The sequence below is a fragment of the Artibeus jamaicensis genome, unplaced genomic scaffold, assembly GCF_021234435.1.
Source record: "Artibeus jamaicensis isolate MK-2021 breed Jamaican fruit bat unplaced genomic scaffold, CSHL_Jam_final contig_3113, whole genome shotgun sequence".
NCBI classification, from domain to species: domain Eukaryota; kingdom Metazoa; phylum Chordata; class Mammalia; order Chiroptera; family Phyllostomidae; genus Artibeus; species Artibeus jamaicensis.
In genome coordinates, this window is record NW_026521719.1 from 425,625 (window position 1) to 442,995 (window position 17,371).

General features: G+C 38.2%; 2 protein-coding genes across 5 annotated transcripts in view; one reads left to right on the forward strand and one right to left on the reverse strand.

Moving 5' to 3' along the window:
• Positions 1–587: 587 nt before the first annotated feature.
• CGGBP1 (CGG triplet repeat binding protein 1) lies at positions 588–7,330 on the reverse strand. 3 transcript variants are annotated; one of them, XM_037130727.2, is made up of 3 exons: positions 7,151–7,330; positions 6,422–6,628; positions 588–4,427 (listed from the first exon to the last, which is right to left on the reverse strand). In XM_037130727.2, exon 3 carries the CDS (start codon positions 4,406–4,408, stop codon positions 3,905–3,907), a length of 504 nt encoding a protein of 167 aa, XP_036986622.1. In that variant the 5' UTR covers positions 4,409–4,427; positions 6,422–6,628; positions 7,151–7,330; the 3' UTR covers positions 588–3,904. The 3 variants fall into 3 exon arrangements, with proteins under 3 accessions (XP_036986622.1, XP_036986627.1, XP_036986632.1); XM_037130732.2 differs by having other exon boundaries at positions 6,374–6,628; XM_037130737.2 differs by lacking the exon at positions 7,151–7,330 and adding an exon at positions 6,887–7,113.
• Positions 7,331–7,420: 90 nt separating this feature from the next.
• ZNF654 (zinc finger protein 654) overlaps positions 7,421–17,371 on the forward strand; it is an 84,769-nt gene continuing 74,818 nt past the window's right edge. For both annotated transcript variants that reach the window (XM_037130691.2, XM_037130690.2), the window contains exon 1: positions 7,421–7,843. In XM_037130691.2, the coding sequence (XP_036986586.2) occupies positions 7,655–7,843 (189 nt within the window). In that variant the 5' untranslated portion in view covers positions 7,421–7,654. The remainder of the gene's footprint in view (positions 7,844–17,371) is intronic.

Genomic DNA, 17,371 nt, shown 5'->3' on the forward strand with positions numbered 1-17,371 from the left:
AAGTATTGACTGATTTCTTAAAGCCTTTTCTACGATTCTGATTCCAGAAAACATAAAATTACTATGTAACATTACTAAAAGGCAAGGCCATTTTCAACTTTTTTTTTTTTTGCACCCAGTGGCAAATAACATAGCAAATCTTTCAAAACCCAATAAAACTTGAGATGCAAATTAGGCCCATCTTTGAAAATTGGTATTTCTAAAAGTAGAAAATTAGAAGTACTGATTAAGCTTATTTAAATACTACCTATATAATATTTGGAGAAAAGGGCTGTGTCTATAGTGTGATTCTGACAACACACTACATGCTTTTATATGGGCATAAGGATGAATAATCCTAGAGATATCACAGAAAGACAAAAATCAATAAAATTCTGTTCATCTTTTGGAATTATAAAATGTTAGATCCACTCACAAAACAAAATGTGCTTTCAAAAACTTCTGAAACAAATTCTCTTTGAAATTTATTTCTAAATGCACAGAGACAAAAACTTGAAAAGCTACACATTTGTACCAACACATGCATGAGCAAAAAAAAAAAAGAAAAAAGAAAAAAAGAAAAGAATACCAGCACAGGAGTACAAAAATGAACATAGTAAAATTTTAATGAATAAAGTATTCTGGATACAAGTGGAATACCACTAGATAAGAACTGCATTTACCTCAGAAGTCTATGATAGTATGAATTCTGATAAACCAAGGTTTAAGATAGCCACTTCACTATTCACATTTTAATCAGTGCTGACCAGAAGCTAATGCAATTAATTTTAGGCTAAGATTTTCAATGAAATTATAGAGCAAATCTACTATTTAATGAAGGTGATATGCACTTATTTAAAGGCAGTTAGGGCAAGTCGATCCATGGAGAGCCCTTACAAAGACTAAGCACCAAATGAATTTTTGTGGCTTTCATTTTGGGTCACCTTAAATTTTATTTTGTTTAAATGTGTTCTTCGTTAACATATACAAATGCTTTCAGGCAAAAGTTTTAACATGGAACTTTCTGCTTAGAGATCTTGCCAATTGTTACTTACAATAGTTTTTAAGTAATGAATACTTCAGAACAATCCCAGCCAATACTTAATTTTTTACAATTCTAAGATGCAAAACGTTTTCTTTAAAGTTTTCTGGTCCCTGAAAAGTCAGTAGAACCAAATGCATTAACTGGAAGTAGTATTTGTTTAGAAAAGAAAGTCTTATCCAAAGATGATAATGAATAAAAATAACTAGGCTCTCATAATCTTTCCAAATTTCCACCCTGTAAGAAATGATTACAATGTCCTTCAGGTTTGCTATATGCCCCACAGAATCAAAAGAAACCAACAAGGAATTTAATATTTCAACTACCTAGAAACTATTTACTAAAGTGAAATTCTGGAAGACATACTACTATACTTTGAGAAAACACTATTAACAAATAAGCATGTATTGAAGGAGGCAGTTTATAAATGAAACATTACAAACCTTATGTTTATGCATACAACTTACAAAATAGAAGATGCTTCTTCCAAATAGTATAGCATCACACTAACACTATATAGTTAAGATTAAAAGCTTCTTTACACACATCCACTACACCTCACAGGAGTATATACCTTAGATATTCTCTTTGTTATCTAACATATGCCAACCATGGTTTCACAGACTTGTACGTTTGAGCAGGCTAAAACAATCATTCTGCTTTATCTATTTAACTATAAGACAAAGTTAACCAGTTGCAGGAAATAAAAAGTATTATAATCAAGTAAAGAAACACATTAAACCTCCACAACAGAATGAAAAACACTTCTAAGGACATGATATAATCCTAACAGGAGGATGGATTATGCCCCTAGATATTATAGAGTACGTGGGAATAGTCTGGAGCCTGGTGAAATACATTAAGATATAGGGACCTAAATAATCATCAAATGCTAGCAACATAAAAATGAATTATTGGTGTTTTTCCAGTGGAACGTCATCTATTTTACAGTTTAGAATTACTGAAAGCTGTTCTGCCATTACAGGTTTGCTATCAGTGCAAATTAATATCCAAACAATAATGAATCACATGGAATTTTGAAAAATGACAATGAATACATATCTAAACTTATTTTTATATTCTGAAAATAGTGCTATAAAACTCAATTATTTTCCCAGCTTCTTAAGACTTTCCACCGTCATAGATAATTCAAATTAAACATGGTTTCCTACCAATTCTTTAGTAGAGGAAGTAAAAGCAAAGTACATGCTGGTCTCCTCAGTTACATGCTTTATTAATGACAGCACTACTTTAGGCATTTATTGTGCTATCTTAACATAACTGAACATGAGAAAAACTGGTAGTTCAAATTTTGACTTTTTTTTTGGTGGCAGGCTTATTTTAAAATTAAAGCAAACTAAGAAACCACCCACCTTCCCAAATCCACATCAAGTATAAAATCAGATAGGGAGTCTGACAATCTGCTAGGAACTTAATTACGTCTGTAAAAGAAATTTAGACGTGGAAAACTGTTACTGAAAAATATAAAGTCTAACCTTGTTCTTACTCATTTTGGCTTTTTTAAAAAATTAAGATTTGTGATGAAATAAAGATAACTCCAGCTGTTACATAGGGCATTGTCTGTCAGTGCTTTGTAGTGAAATAGATTTTCTAAGTATATTAACTTGAATGCTTTCAAATAACTTTTCTTTTTAAAGCTCTACTCCATGTTTCAGCTGTTAGTTTTTAAAAACATATACTTAGGTCTCTGATAACCTTAAATAGTGAGGCTTAGACAGAGATCATTTCCTAAACATGGCTGGCCTCTAACGGAACTGATTCGTTTCTTATCCAAACGGTTTTGCAGGATACTGCCAGAACTCCCCTACAAAAATCTTGCCAGTATTTTTAGACAATTGTTTACTATCCATTAAAAACCTTGTACCACCAGCGGCAAAGCACATAAAAGCAAAAGTAAACTTGCTTCTAGTTTGCTTATCTTAAATAAACTCTTATAGAAACCATGTGGAAAACTTAATGAATAGAAAGTAACTTCCTTGTTTTCTGATCTGTCAGCCAAAAAATTACTAATTTTCTGTAAAAACAGAAAACTGTCATACAATGTCTACCTGTTTAAATTAAAATGACAATTCTGAAGTCTTTTAACATGAAGACATAAAAAAAAAAGCTTACAAACTCAAAATGATATTGAAACAAAAGTTATAGTTCAAAAATTTGTGTTCATAGTAAGACTAAAATCATGCCACTGCAAAATTCCTGATGGCTTTTGACATTGACATGAAAAGATTTTAGTCTTTTGGTCACTTGAAGCTGCTACTAAATATAACAGTAAGTCTTTAAAATGGGAGAAAAGGATAGTTAAGGTAACTACATCGTACACAAGAAAAGCACAGTTTGAAATAAACAGTCATTTTCTGCTAGGGATCTGAATATACTACAACAGTTGTCCACCATCCCTTCCATTTTGAGGAGGATCCTCTAATCAGAAATAATTCCTTTAAGTTTCCGTGAGTAGTGTTGCCTGGCAGCAGCTTCAATTTCCTAGGCTAGTCTTCAATCCAAGTAATTAAGTAATCTCAGAAGGAATAATCATACATGACAATAAGGTAAAAGAGCACGGCACCTCTTCCATGCACAAACATTTTAGGAGAAAAACCTTCAATTTTGAAGGTAACCATCAGGTTTAAGGTACTCTAGCACACTCTAAACCCTAAGTTTTGCTTTATACCACTGGTGACTAAAAGTAACAGTAAGTATAATGGCGAGTTTTTTTTTTTTTGCCTGCAACTATATACACATTGACAAACTATTCTGCATCACATGATTTTAAATGAAATAAATATAAAAATTAACCATACAATTAACACATAACCTTAATACTCCACATTATTTATCTTGATCACAATGGTGGTAACCTCCTGGTCAACAATCTTGTGAGTTGAGGAGCTGATTCTCATTCTCATATCCATCGGGTAGATATGCTCTCCTCAGCTGGTCTGATTTAGGTATGGAGCCTCCATTCTTCACATGGCGAGACAGGAAAGCACGGACGGCTGGGTGGTCAGCCTTCTCAAGTGGGATGTTGGCTTCCAGGCACATTTTCACAAAGTCCTGGATAACACTGACTTTCTCTGTTTGCGCAGTACTGTTGCATTGAAGGGATGCAGTCAGAGGCCTTTGCTTCTTTCTCACATTCTGCTCTTCAAATTCTGCCTTCCTCTTGGTATGAGTCTTTGACTTGAGGTGGTCACTAATAGCAGACTTGCGAACATGATTCAGAACCACATTGCAAGAAGTGCAGAAGAGTTTTCCTCCATCTTCATGCAGCTCACCTCCAAATTCAGTGACTCGATCCAGAGGAGTCACATACAAAGCAGTCTTAGAACGGTTTCGAGCAGGCGGTGCGGTCACTACAAATCTTTCCATTCTGACTTTGAATAAGGTTCTTTCAAGATAAGAGAAAATATAAGTGTTACAGCAACAGTTGATTTGGGAAGCAATTAACAATAAAAAGTACAAACATTTTTAAGATTAAAGATTTCAGAAAACTAATTTTAAATTAATTGATTGTGTGTCCATTACTAGTAACAACTACATGCATTCCTTGATTTTGATGACATTCAAATAAATTGAAACTATTAACAAAGAACTGCAACTATCTTAGATGCCACTGTCTTTTAGGAAAATCGAATCAGGTTATATTTAGGGTATTACACTAATTTCATCCCATTTAGATGTTTAAAAGAGCTGCTTTTTCTTTACAGTTCTAAGGCAACCCATTTCAGGAACACAACTATAGCTAATTATGAACAAAGCTTGTTCAAACAGGTGGGTAACTAACTCACATATTTCTGTATGAAGATAAAATATAAATTTCCAAAACAGCTCAGAGAAAAAAGTAAAAAAGCAAAAAAAGACAGAACAAACACAGTCAACATCAGAAACATCATTAAAATTTAAAGTCAAAATAGAGTTCAGAATAAGTCATTTTTAATGCAAATATACCTCTACTAAGCTTTCAAAGGTGATCAAGACATATACAAAATGCTTTTCCTAACACCTTTTTCCTTGTTTTCATTAAAAATACTTATATTTGTTAATATTTATTTCATTAATAACTAATAAGTTAGATCAAAACTAAGAACTTATTAACATAGCACCTAGCATATAATGGATGTTCAAGTACAATTTGTTGATGAAATAAGTAAAATACCTTCCCAATTTTCCCAAATATTTAACTCAGAAGCAGCTTAATAATTTCTAAATTTATCCTAATAACAAATTTTTATGATCAATGCCAAAATCATGGGTGCTGGTAACTCAAGATACTGAACAAATGTCCTTGGTGATGACCATTTGTTCCCTGGGGCCCTAGATACAAGAAATGAAAATGAATTTGAGCCTGGTCAGTGTGCTCAGTGGTTGGAGCCACACTGTAATCACAAGGTTGTTGGTTTGATTCCTGGTCAGAGAACATGCCTAGGTTGTGGGTTCAAGCCCCAGTTGGGGCATGTTCAGGAGACAACTGGTTGATGTTTCCCACATGGATGTTTCTGTCTCTCTCTCCCCTTTCCCTCTCCTTTGAATGAAAATGAAATAAACCTTAAAAAAATGAATTCCACAGAATTCAAGATGGAACTCTGTTCTGTATAAATATGATAAAGACAAATTCTTAAGTATGTTCTGAAGAATTATGCCTTATAAGTATAATCAGAAACAATGGTGTTAATTCATACTACTGAGTTCAGAGGTGAGGAACATGAAATCTCTCTTAAAAGAACTATAACTTGCCAATGTGTTAGACACCTATGGACACAACTCAGAGGACTGAATATTTCACGGAAAATCTGTCAAATATGATAAAAACTTAGGTTTTAATAGGTTTAATTCTATTTTTGCCAATTAAAAATCTGTTTAATGCTCTACTTTCATGTGGCAATTACGGTCTTTGGCTATAGGGTTTCGATGGCAGATAATGTAGATAGGTAAGATTCCTGCCTAATAACTAGTTGGTACTTTATGCTAATGGTTTGTATTTTACATTCCTATAACGTATTGGAAAAACATTAAATACTTGTGTCCAGTAATGCCTAAATCTCTGAAAAGTCTTCTGTCTTTAATTTAATTTCAAATTTTAAAAACATGTTTGTCATTCTCTGAAGCATGAAATGCTCAATCACTTGTGATGATGTGAAAGGCTTATTGCAATGTCTTGCAACTTTAAGTCTGTTTGTGTGTTACTGCAGAGGCAAACACCCACCCAGTAGAGGAAGTTCGAGTTTACGGACCTGAAGAACAAAAGTGTTTTCAAAAAGAAGTAAAGCTATTTTAAAGGCGGAAGTTAAAAAGAGCAGCAATTAGCCAACAAAAGAGAAGCAGCAAATCACTTACTAGAGCAAAATAAAAGTCATTAGAAGTTTTCAAGTTTTGAATGTTTACCGGATTGGTTTCCAGTTTTTTCTTTCGTCTGGATATTTAGTAGTAAAGGGTCTCCAGCGCAATACCAGAGATGCACGAAATCGTGGCACTTTCGGTTTGTTCAAACCTGAGACTCTTTCAAATCAGTTTTTCAACAAGTGGTGATGAGGAAATAGTTTCTGGGCTTGCACCCTGTTTTCCCTGCGATACTGGGAAGTCATGCCTTCACTGTAAAACACGAAAACAAATGGAAAGAAAAAATGGGGGTAAGACGAGTGAATTGAATGTTAACATCAACAACTGCCACTTCACAGGTGTCTTCAAAACATCTCCCCTTAGGAAGCTCTACACAACAAGCCCAGATCCCAATATTTACCCCAATACTCCTCCACCCACTCCCTTCCCAGTGGTCTGGCCGTTTTTGCACCTCCTCCCGCGCCCTCGACTCCCTCCTCCCGCGCAAACCCTGGCACGCCGGCGACCCACCGCCCCTGTCCTGCTAACTGGATAGGGCCGAATCCCAGTTGCCTGCCGTGGGCCCGGCAGCAGAGTTGGCGGCCGTCTCAGGGGAGGAGGCGGTTTGCGCCTGACGGAGGCGACCACTGACAGGCTTCCCGTCTCCTCCCTCTTCCTCCCGCCGACAACTACGCCCGGGATCCGCCCCCGGCTCTCGCTTCCGAAGGCAGGCCCCGGGCCCAAAGCCTGTACCAACGGCCGGGCCCACCCTCGGCTTCCCAAGCTTCTCGTTACCGTAGGATCGGGGCGGCAGGTAAAGGAAGTCAACGAAGTCCCGTCGGAAAGGAAAGGAAAGGAAGAAGAAGAGGAAAAGGAGCTAGGGGTTAAGGGAAAAAGGAAGACTCGTCGCCGCTACCGCCGCCGCTGTTGCTTGGTCGAGCTGCGCGGCGGCCGCCCTGTCCCCCACCGCGCCCCGTCGTCCTGCGCCGCCTGTGGCAAAGCTCGTAGGCGGCCCCCAGCAACCGCCGACAAGCAGTGACCAATGGACAGCGGGTCTATCAAACTGGCGGTTACTTTGACCAATACTAGTGGAAAGGCGGGCGTATGTATGATTGGCGGCTGTGTTTCTTCAATGAAAACTGGGGGCGTGGGTGGGCGGAGCCGGAAGTAGAGGTTGACGAGAGGCCCCAGTCCGCTTGGGGCTGAAGGAAGGGGGAGGGAACTAGAGGAGGGGGTTAGCCGAGGCGGCGGCGGTGGCGGCGGCGCAGAGGCTGGTACGCGCTGGGCTGTGTGAGCCTCATGGCGGAGGAAGAGAGCGACCAAGAGGCCGAACGCCTCGGAGAAGAGCTCGTGGCTATTGTGGAGTCCCCGCCAGGCCCCGCGGGGCTTCGAGTTGCAGGCGGCGGTACTGGCGGCACAGGCGGCAGCAGCTGCGGTGGCGGCGTCGTGGGGATCAGCAGTCGGGATTACTGCCGACGCTTCTGTCAGGTGAGGCGTCTGTTGGCCGCTCGGACTTGTCACTCGGGTTCTGGGCCTCCCTGCGTCTCCTGGCTTTCTCGTCCTCGAATCGGGGCTGTGTTCTGCGCTCACCGTACCAGCTCAACAGGGAGAGTGAGGGTGAAGCTCCCTCTGCTACGTATCTGGCTTGGAGTGGGGGGCAGGAGAGGGAGGAGGATGACCCGCGGATTTAGGGTTGCCGAGAAAGAGTTTGCCGTGTTAGAGGGGCTAGAGAAGGAGGGTCAGCTGGCAGGAAGGCTCCGTAATACTGACATGCCTCCCTTTCCCCAAAACGACCCCTTTCTGCCTGAGGGTCCCGCCTTCTTGTGTTTCCTACCCTGTTACTTCCCACTTCATTTGGATACTCTGGCAACATTTCCTGTCTTCTCTTCTCCGCCCCTTGCCCCCTTCAGTCTCCCCTTTTTCGGAGATCCGAGACCTGCCATCTCTTTACTGCTCGCTTTCCTGTCATCGCCACCCCTCCCCCCTGTGGTAGGGTCTCCTGTCATCCCCTCTGGAGACTGCACTGGGCTAGGTCTGTTGGTTTAAGCGCTGACCCACGGTGATTTAGTTACTTTTTTAGTAGGTAGGGTTAAGACAATGTGATTGTCATCTTTTCTTACCCCTTTCCTCGACACACTCACTCTATTTTCTAATTAACTGATAATAGAGTAATTTTCCTTAAGCTATTGCTCCCGTTACATCACTATGCCCGTCCCCCGGCTCTTTAAATTACAATGCATTTATTTAGTCTATAAAATTCAATGTCTGAACCGTAAGAACCAATTGTTTACTTGGTCGACCGTCACTACAGTTTATTGTAGGTTAAAATGTTTGACCATCATCAAATATTATAGCACCAAAATACTTGTTTAGGGGTAAAAAGTTGTGTAGTCTACGTTTACATCCACATATATTTATAGTTTAAATATTTTGTTCTCATTCACAATAGTCTTGTTTTGCAAACTGTTTGGAAAAAAGTTTTACTTTTTCTCACCCCGTTCCTTTGTTTAAAAAATTTTGTTTATTATTTCGCATGTGTATAGGGGTTTAAATCATGGTTCCACCACTTCCTAGTTGTTACCTTGGACAAATTAGTTAATCTCTCTGTACCTTAGTTTCTTTTTCTATCAAATGGGGATAGTAATTAAATGAATGAATATGTGAAGGGTTTGGATTGTTTACATATTATGTAAAGTTAGCTCTTTCATTGGGTAACATGTAGGAAATAAAGTTAACAGAAGTAAGCATCATGTTTGCTGAAATTGATTTTACGCCTTCTCACGCATTGCAAGGAAAATGATGGAGTTGAAATTTTCAGGTAAAATTTTAACACTTTAAATTATCTTTTGATTTGTATTTCATTCCTCCTTCCCCACCACAGATAAGTTTGCTTGAAGGTGAAAATTGTCTTGGTATAAAGGTTGTGTCGTTTTTGTTTCACAATGGTCTCTTATTTATTTGTTTATTTACTTACTTATAGAGAGGTGAAGGGAGAGAGAAAGAGAAGGAGGGAAACATCATGTGTGAGAGAAACAAGGATAGGTGCATCTTTGTCAGGTCCCTCCAGGGAGAAAACCAGTAACCCAGGAATTTGCCCTATCCGGGAATCTAACCAGAAGAAACCTTTCTCTTCACAGTACTACTCCCAACCAAGGGAGCTACACCAGTTCAGGGCCACATTGCCCTCTATTTGGTGACTTTCTTGAAAATGTATTTTTGTTCGTTTGTTTGTGTATTTATTTACTTATTTTTGTTATTGGGTTTAGAGGTTCAACGACTTTATAGTACTTGTTTTATAAGTATATGTTTTACATCTAGAAACCATGTTGTCTGTAGACTTTGTATCTAGGAATTCTAAACTTCTGAAAATCATATTATAATTGATTTTTTTAAATACATATATTCATAGGTTGAAAGTCTCTTTTTTCCCTGTGTTTTGGTCTTGTTATCATTAATGAGCAACTTGATTTTGGCTACCGTTCTGAACTTTAATTTACTTGATCAGATAACCCTTTAATTGCTGAAATTGCATTGAAATTTTATTCAAGGGCCAGAATGTTTTTGGAGAACATTTAACTATGCTTATTATATTTCTTCAAATCAATTTTAAGAATAGATGAATAAATTTAGCCTGTGAAATACAGTGTCTGAACAGTGACAGTAAATTACAACAAAGGAAGTTGTCAACAAACAAATGAAGCTGACTGTATTTTTAAAAACTCCACTGCCTCCTAAATATTACAAGAAAAAAAAACTAAACAGGAAGATCTTAACGAACTTTTATTTTTACATTGCTAGATTGTGAGTTAAGTTATATTGACATACTTTTATGTTACTAACTTTTTACCTGAAACCTCATTACTTATTTTATAGTAATCTTGATTAGCAATAGATCTGTTCTTAGGGCTCTTGTCTTGGTTTTATCCTGCAGGTGAGTTTTGTCAAGTCCTTTCCTATCAAAACTTTTAAAACAGATCCCTGGCTCATGTGGTTTAGTGGATTGAGCTCAGGCCTGTGAACCAAACTAAAAGAGGTCTGTTCGATTCCTAGTCAGGCCACATGTCTGGCTTGGGGGCCAGGTCTCCAGTTGGGGGTGTGCTGGAGGGAACCAACAGATGTTTTTCTCATACATGGTTGTTTCTCTACCTCCCTTCCTTCCTTTTCTTCTCTCTAAAAAATAAATAAAACATGCAAAAAAAGAGAGATAATTCTAATACTCTTTACAAAAAACTTTAAGATAGAATAAAAGATTACCTGTATTAAGTTGAATTTTATTCATTGATTAATAAAATTCTAACAGTATAGTAGTTATGTTTTATTTGCCAGTAAGGGAAGAGTGGATTATGTAATCTAATTCCCCCAATTTTGTTTTTAAGCATTTGGTTACCTAATATTTACTAAGGGTAAAGTAATATTAAGTAACTTTCACTCATTCGTAAGTGACTTAGTTTTCAGAATCCATAAAATAGATAATATACACTTGGGTGGGTGATAATTACCTAAATATGACTTATACACAATCTTGTGGCACTGAAAAGAGAGGCCCCAATTTATTTTCCTTCTTTTAGAGAGAAATCTGAATAAAAATTTCTTGGCAGTTAGGTGGGTAAAGGGAGAGAGGAAGGAACACATCAAGTGAGGTTCTTGTGTCTTTTACCATAAGGAAAAGTAAACAGAAGACAATAGATAAGTAATATTATGTATGCATTCAATGCATTTAAGGATATACTTCTTTATTTGAGAAACAGTAGCAGTACTTATAAAATCTCAAGCTAAGGGAATAGTCCCTTAGGCTTCAGCTTATTTTTTTGTGATGATGGGTTTGGGAGATTGTAAGTGTTGATTTCCAAATAGTTATATGGTATAATGTTGACTAACTGCCACATCACATCCTCCCTTAGCTCTTGCTGGTAGACTCTCAACAAATTCTTAAACAGAATTGGCTACCAACTGATATTTAATTTACTGTAAGGATGAAAGGAAGGGGAAATTAACTTTTATTTAGGGCCTATTAACTCTTAAGGCCTTCAGATAGGTCCTGTTATACAAGTTTCATAGTTGAAATTGAGGTCTGAACAAGTTAACTTGTCTTCAGTTCTAGTAGGTAGATCAGCTGGAATTTGAATCCAGGCTTATACTTATATTGAAAGGCAGATTAAAATTATGAATAAATTCTCAAATAACTATGAAGTGAATTGTTTTTGGTAAGTTGTGCAAAGGGGAAAAATAGTTACTGGACGTACACAGGGATTTATGGATGAAAAAATTTTCAAGTACTCTTTAATTAGGCCAAAGTGCAAAAAATATTCAAGAAACAGTCTGATTATTATTTCTCTGATTTGTTACCTGCTGTGAACATTTCTTCCATTCCTGAAGATTGTAATAATTCAACTTATTTTTTTGCTAGCTATATTGAATTTTTTTTTTTTGGCAAATTGATTGTAAAGGAAGCAAGTTAAGGTACTTTCTTAATTAAATGCTAGAATGACTATATTGAATGATAATTATTTCTGGGAAAACTTTGGTATGTTGATTAAAAGACTTTAAAATTGTTTCTTACCAAAATGGGGTTAATAGTCATCCCATGAGGACGTCATGACTATAAAATGAATGTGAAGTGTTCAGTACTATACCTTGCATGCAGATAGGCTTAAATAGATAGAGGTTATTAATATTTCTCATGTGAATGCCTTTGAAGGTTTAAGAGGGACCTTAGAGATCATCTAGTCTTCAGGTCACTTCTAGTTTATATCACCCTACAAACTTTAGAGGAAATTTAGCAGTGTTACAATTCTAAAATTCTGTTATTCAACTAGAAAAGCCAAATGCCCATAATAAAGCACCAAATGATTTTCAACAACAGCTACATTTTCTTAGAGATTTTGTTTCCTGCAGGGGATTATTGGCAATATCTGGATATATTTTTGATCGTCTTAATTGGGTGGGTTGCTATTGGCATCTAGTGGGTAGAGGCCTGGAATGTTGTTGAACATCCTACAATGTGCAGGTAAGCCCCAACAAAAAAGAACTGCCTGGTCCAAAATATCAAGTGCCAAAGTTGAGAAACTTGCTGTACTCTTGCTTTGGAACTTCTTTATTTGAGAAACAGTAGCAGTACTTATAAAATCTCAAAAGTACTTTATATCTGTAACACATAAATAATTAGTAAAAGAGTACTTTATGATCCTCAAATAAATTTTAACAACTGCTATGTACCAGCCACTTTAATAATTGCCTAACAGATAATCTAACAAAAAAAGGGTTTGCCTTATAATTTGTAAAATACATGCTAATATCTCTTCCTTTGGAGAAATTAACGTTTTAATTGTTTTAGAAAAACACAGGACTTCTGCCAAGATGGAGGTATAGGTAGATGTGCCGTGCCTTCTCACACAACCAAGTTTAGGGACAACTAAATATTAGCATCAGAAAACACAACCAGAACACGGAAAATTGAACTTTTCAGAAGTCCATTAACAACAAATTCTTCACCCCGACCGGTAAGGGGAGAAACCGGCGTCTGGTGAGGGGTTGACTCGGTCGGACCCGGGCACGGAATCCAGACGCACGGGTTCCAAACGCAGGATTGGACCTAGTGAGCGACCGAGCAACCCACCCGGTGCGCGACTGCAGAGGAGACAGTGGGGAGGCGGTGCTGCGTGTTGACTGCGGTTGCCTATTTGCACGCGAGCGGACACGCGAGGGAGTGGGCGGTTGGACTGGCCGCTGCGATAGAGGGCGCCGCCATTTCCCCGCTCTGACCACGCCCCCACATACAGCGTCACAACCCAGCGACCTGGGAGTCCAAGGTGCCGCTTCTCACATTTAAAGGGCCAGAACAGACCAAAAATGTCGCAGGAAGACCTCAAAGCCCCAGAGATAAATCTAAGCGAAGAAGAAATAGCAAAACTCTCAGACGCACAGTTTAAAACACTGGTCATCAGGATCCTCACAGATCTGGTTGATTATAGCCACAAATTAGAGAAACATATGAAGGCTAAACTAATGGAAATGAATGGAATTCCACAGGAAACCCATAGCAATGAAAAGGAAACTGGGACTCAAATCAATGGAGTGGACCAGAGGAAAGCAAATAATGGCCAAACAGAAAAGAGTCAAGGAGCAAGAATTCAAAGAAATGAGGAGAGTCTTAGGAACCTCCAGGACATCTTTAAACGGTCCAATATCCGAATTATAGGGGTACCAGAAGGGGGAAAGGCACAGCCACCAGTGGAAAACTTATTTGAACAAATAATAAAAGAAAATTTCCCCAATCTGGCAAAGGAAATAGACTTCCAAGAAATCCAAGAAGCTCAGAGAGTACCAAAAAAGTTGGACTCAAGAAGAAACACACCAAGGCACATCATAATTACATTAGCCAAAATTAAAATGAAGGAGAGAATCCTAGAAGCAGCAAGAGCTAAGGGGACAATCACCTACAAAGGAGTCCCCATCAGACTGTCAGCAGATTTCTCAAAAGAGACCTTACAGGCAAGAAGGGGCTGGAAAGAAGTATTCCAAGTCATAAAATCCAAAGACCTACAACCAAGATTGCTCTATCCAGCAAAGCTTTCATTTAGAATGGAAGGACAGATAAGGTGCTTCTCAGATAAGATCAAATTCAAGGAGTTCATCATCACCAAGCCCTTATTATATGAAATGTTAAAGGGACTTATCTAAGAAAAAGAAGTTAAAGAAACATGAACAGTGAAAGGACAACAAGCTCACAGTTATTAACAACCACACCTAAAACGAAAGCAAACTAAAAGGACAGCTAGATCAGGAGTGGAAACATAGAAATGAAGATCTCAAGGAGGGTTAGCAACAGGGGAGTGGGAGGAGGAGATGGGGGGAGAAGGTACAGAAAATAAGTAGCATAGACAGTAGATAGAAAATAGATGGGGGGGGGGGCAAGAATAGCATGGGAAATATAGAACCTAAAGGACTTGAGACACATGGACATAAACTAAAGGGGGGTAATGGTGGGGATGGGAGGGCAGGGTGGAGGGGAATGAAGGGGGGAATAGAACAACTGTAACAGCATAATCAATTAAAAAAAATAAAAAAAAACCCACAATCCTTATCTCTTAGTCTTGCCTATTTACATAATATTTATAGTACTTTGAGTAGTTTCTTAGGATATAATAATATATTTTTTTAACAATTCCTGCTATTGGTATTATTAAAAATTCTACTTCTAGTTTTTATAAGTGTTTTATGTATACTTAGTTAAAAAAGTCATACAAGACTTATGTATTAGGAATTGCATTTTGCTGCTAATAGAGACCTGGCTTGAACATGATTTTTTACTTGTGTGAAAAGTCTTGAATAGATAATAAGGGGGTATGGTGGTTTTATTATTACTGTACTATCATTTGCTCTTTCATATCAGTCATCCTTATCTTCTTATCTCAAGTTTGCCTTGTGATCCAAAATAGTTGCTGGAGTTTCAGCCATCACACCTAATGTCCAAGTAGCAGATCAGGATTTTTCCAGGGGTAAGCCAAAAACATCTTATCCTAAATCTTACTCTGTAATCACCACTTCCATCTTGTTAGTTATTCCCATCTGAAAAGAATGTTTGAGTATTTTTAGTATTTTTTCCCTGATAAAAACATGTCTATGCTTCTGTTAGTAAGGAAGGGAGAAAACATGAGTGGATATTGTAGCGGCAACCACTTTTTTCCCTCACAGCTTATAACAACAACAAAAAAATAGCGATTCATATTCTGTCCTCTCCTTTCCACATATATTCCCCAAAGGTAATCATTTGCAAATGTTGAGCTTTTATGATATTTATAAATAATTATCATAAGTAGTTATGATAATTATTATTGTGGTTATAAATAATTTTTTTCTTAGTTGTAGATATGATTAATTAGCCTACTTGATGGAGGGAGAGATAGGTACTGCCTTTACCATCTTACTGTTCTCTATGTACACTTTGTTTTGCCCCATGTTCTCTGAACCCACTTTCCTTCCCTCTGACCATGTCCCATTATGAGTTCATTCTCTCCAGAGAATTAGTTTCCACTGATCTAATAGGGAAGGGGATCTGGAGGGGATGTTCAGCTGATCTTTCTGTTTTTAATTCTACACTTTCCTTCAATTTTGGAGGAGTGTGGTGTTTCATCTTCTTGAGATTCAGCATAAATCAGCTTGTTCCTGAACTCCCTCCACCCTCCTTTCTAAATAATAGCTACCTAAATGTCTGTCATCTCTCCTTTTTCATTGTTTTCCTCCTTATGCATTTAGGTCCTTTACAACAAAAATATTTTTACTGTTAGTGGCATTTTTGAGTAAGAACAGAAGTAAATTTGTGTTCAATCGGCCACAATTAACTAGTAGGAGAAAAAAATTTAAATGAAGTTCACTGCTTTTAAGTTTTTTAATGATACTGTCATTTTGCAGTTATGCCAAACAGAAGTCAATTACCACTTGTACTATTATTGCTGGCAATAATTATTTTGATATTCTGCCAAAATATGCTAAACAAAGTAAAAAAGAGAAATTTAAAGTGAATTTTATAAAGCTGTGGTAAAATATGTATCTGATGAGGTATTTGAAAAATAAAATATGATCTGTAAAATGTGGTAAATTGATATGCCATTTTAATATATTAATATGTAATGTAAGCATATTAGGTCATTTAAAATCTAAAGTAATTTATTTAACTAAGTATTTTAGTTATGTTGTAAATCAATTATAGTAGGAGGACTTCCGCCAAGATGGAGGCATAGGTGGAAACGTTGTGCCTTCTCGCACAACCAAGTTTAAAGACAACAAAGTTTGAGTAAAACAAATATGCAGCCATAACACAGAAAATTAAAATACCAAAGCCCGACAACAAGGAACCCTTCAGCTAGACCAGTAAGAGGGGCAGAGTCAGCGGCTGGTGGAGTGGGGTTGCCCAGGAAAACTCAGCCAGACCGACCCAGGCGTGCAGGTGGTGGTTGGCAGATCCCAGGCGTGGGGCTGTGATGGGCAGACCCGGGGAGGGCACAAGATGGCAGGCTGACCGCGGTCACACATTCGCGTGCAGATAAAACGGTGAAGGAGTGAGCAGTGAGACAGACTGCAGAGGCCCCAGTGGTGGGAAGCAGCAGAGGGGACCACTATTGCCCCTCTCTGACCCCGCCCCCACATACAGAGTCACAAACCAGCGACCTGGGTGGCCCTGCCCTGGAGAACACCTGAGGCTCCCCTTCACATATGTAAGGGGAGTGAACAGACCAAACATGGCTCAAGAAGAACTCAAAGTCTCAGAGCCCATAACTCTAAGCGACCCTTACTTAGACCCTTAATAGCCAAACTTTCAGATGCACGGCTCAAAACACCGGTGATCAGGATGCTCACGTTGATTTTAGTCACAAATTAGAGGAACGTATAAAGGCTAAACTAATTGAAATGAAGGGAAATGCATAGGAAAGAAATGGTGATGGAAAAAAAACTGGGACTCAAATCAATGGAGTGGACCAGAAGGAAGAAAAAAATGACCAAACAGAAAAATATGAAGAAACAAGAATTCAAAAAATTGAGGAGAGGCCTAGGAATCTCCAGGACAACTTTAAATGCTCCAACATCCGAATTATAGGGGTACCAGAAGGGGAAGAGGAACAGCTATGAGTGGAAAGCTTATTTGAACAAATAATAAAGGAGAATTTCCCCAGTCTGGCAAAGGCAATAGACTTCCAAGAAATCCAGGAAGCTCAGAGAGTCCCAAAGAAGGTGGACCCAAGAAGGAACACACCAAGGCACATCATCATTATATTAGCCAAGATTAAAATGAAGGAGAGAATCCTAAGAGCAACAAGAGATAAGGGGACAGTCACCTACAAAGGAGTTCTCACCAGACTGTCAGCAGATTTCTCAAAAGAGACCTTACAGGCAAGAAGGGGCTGGAAAGAAGTATTCCAAGTCATAAAATCCAAAGACCTACAACCAAGATTGCTCTATCCAGCAAAGCTCTCATTTAGAATGGAGGACAGATAAGGTGCTTCTCAGATAAGATCAAAT

Excerpts from the sequence above, each read along its gene's own strand:
- CGGBP1 (XM_037130727.2), bottom strand. The coding sequence starts at position 4,408 with ATGGAAAGATTTGTAGTGACCGCACCGCCTGCTCGAAACCGTTCTAAG.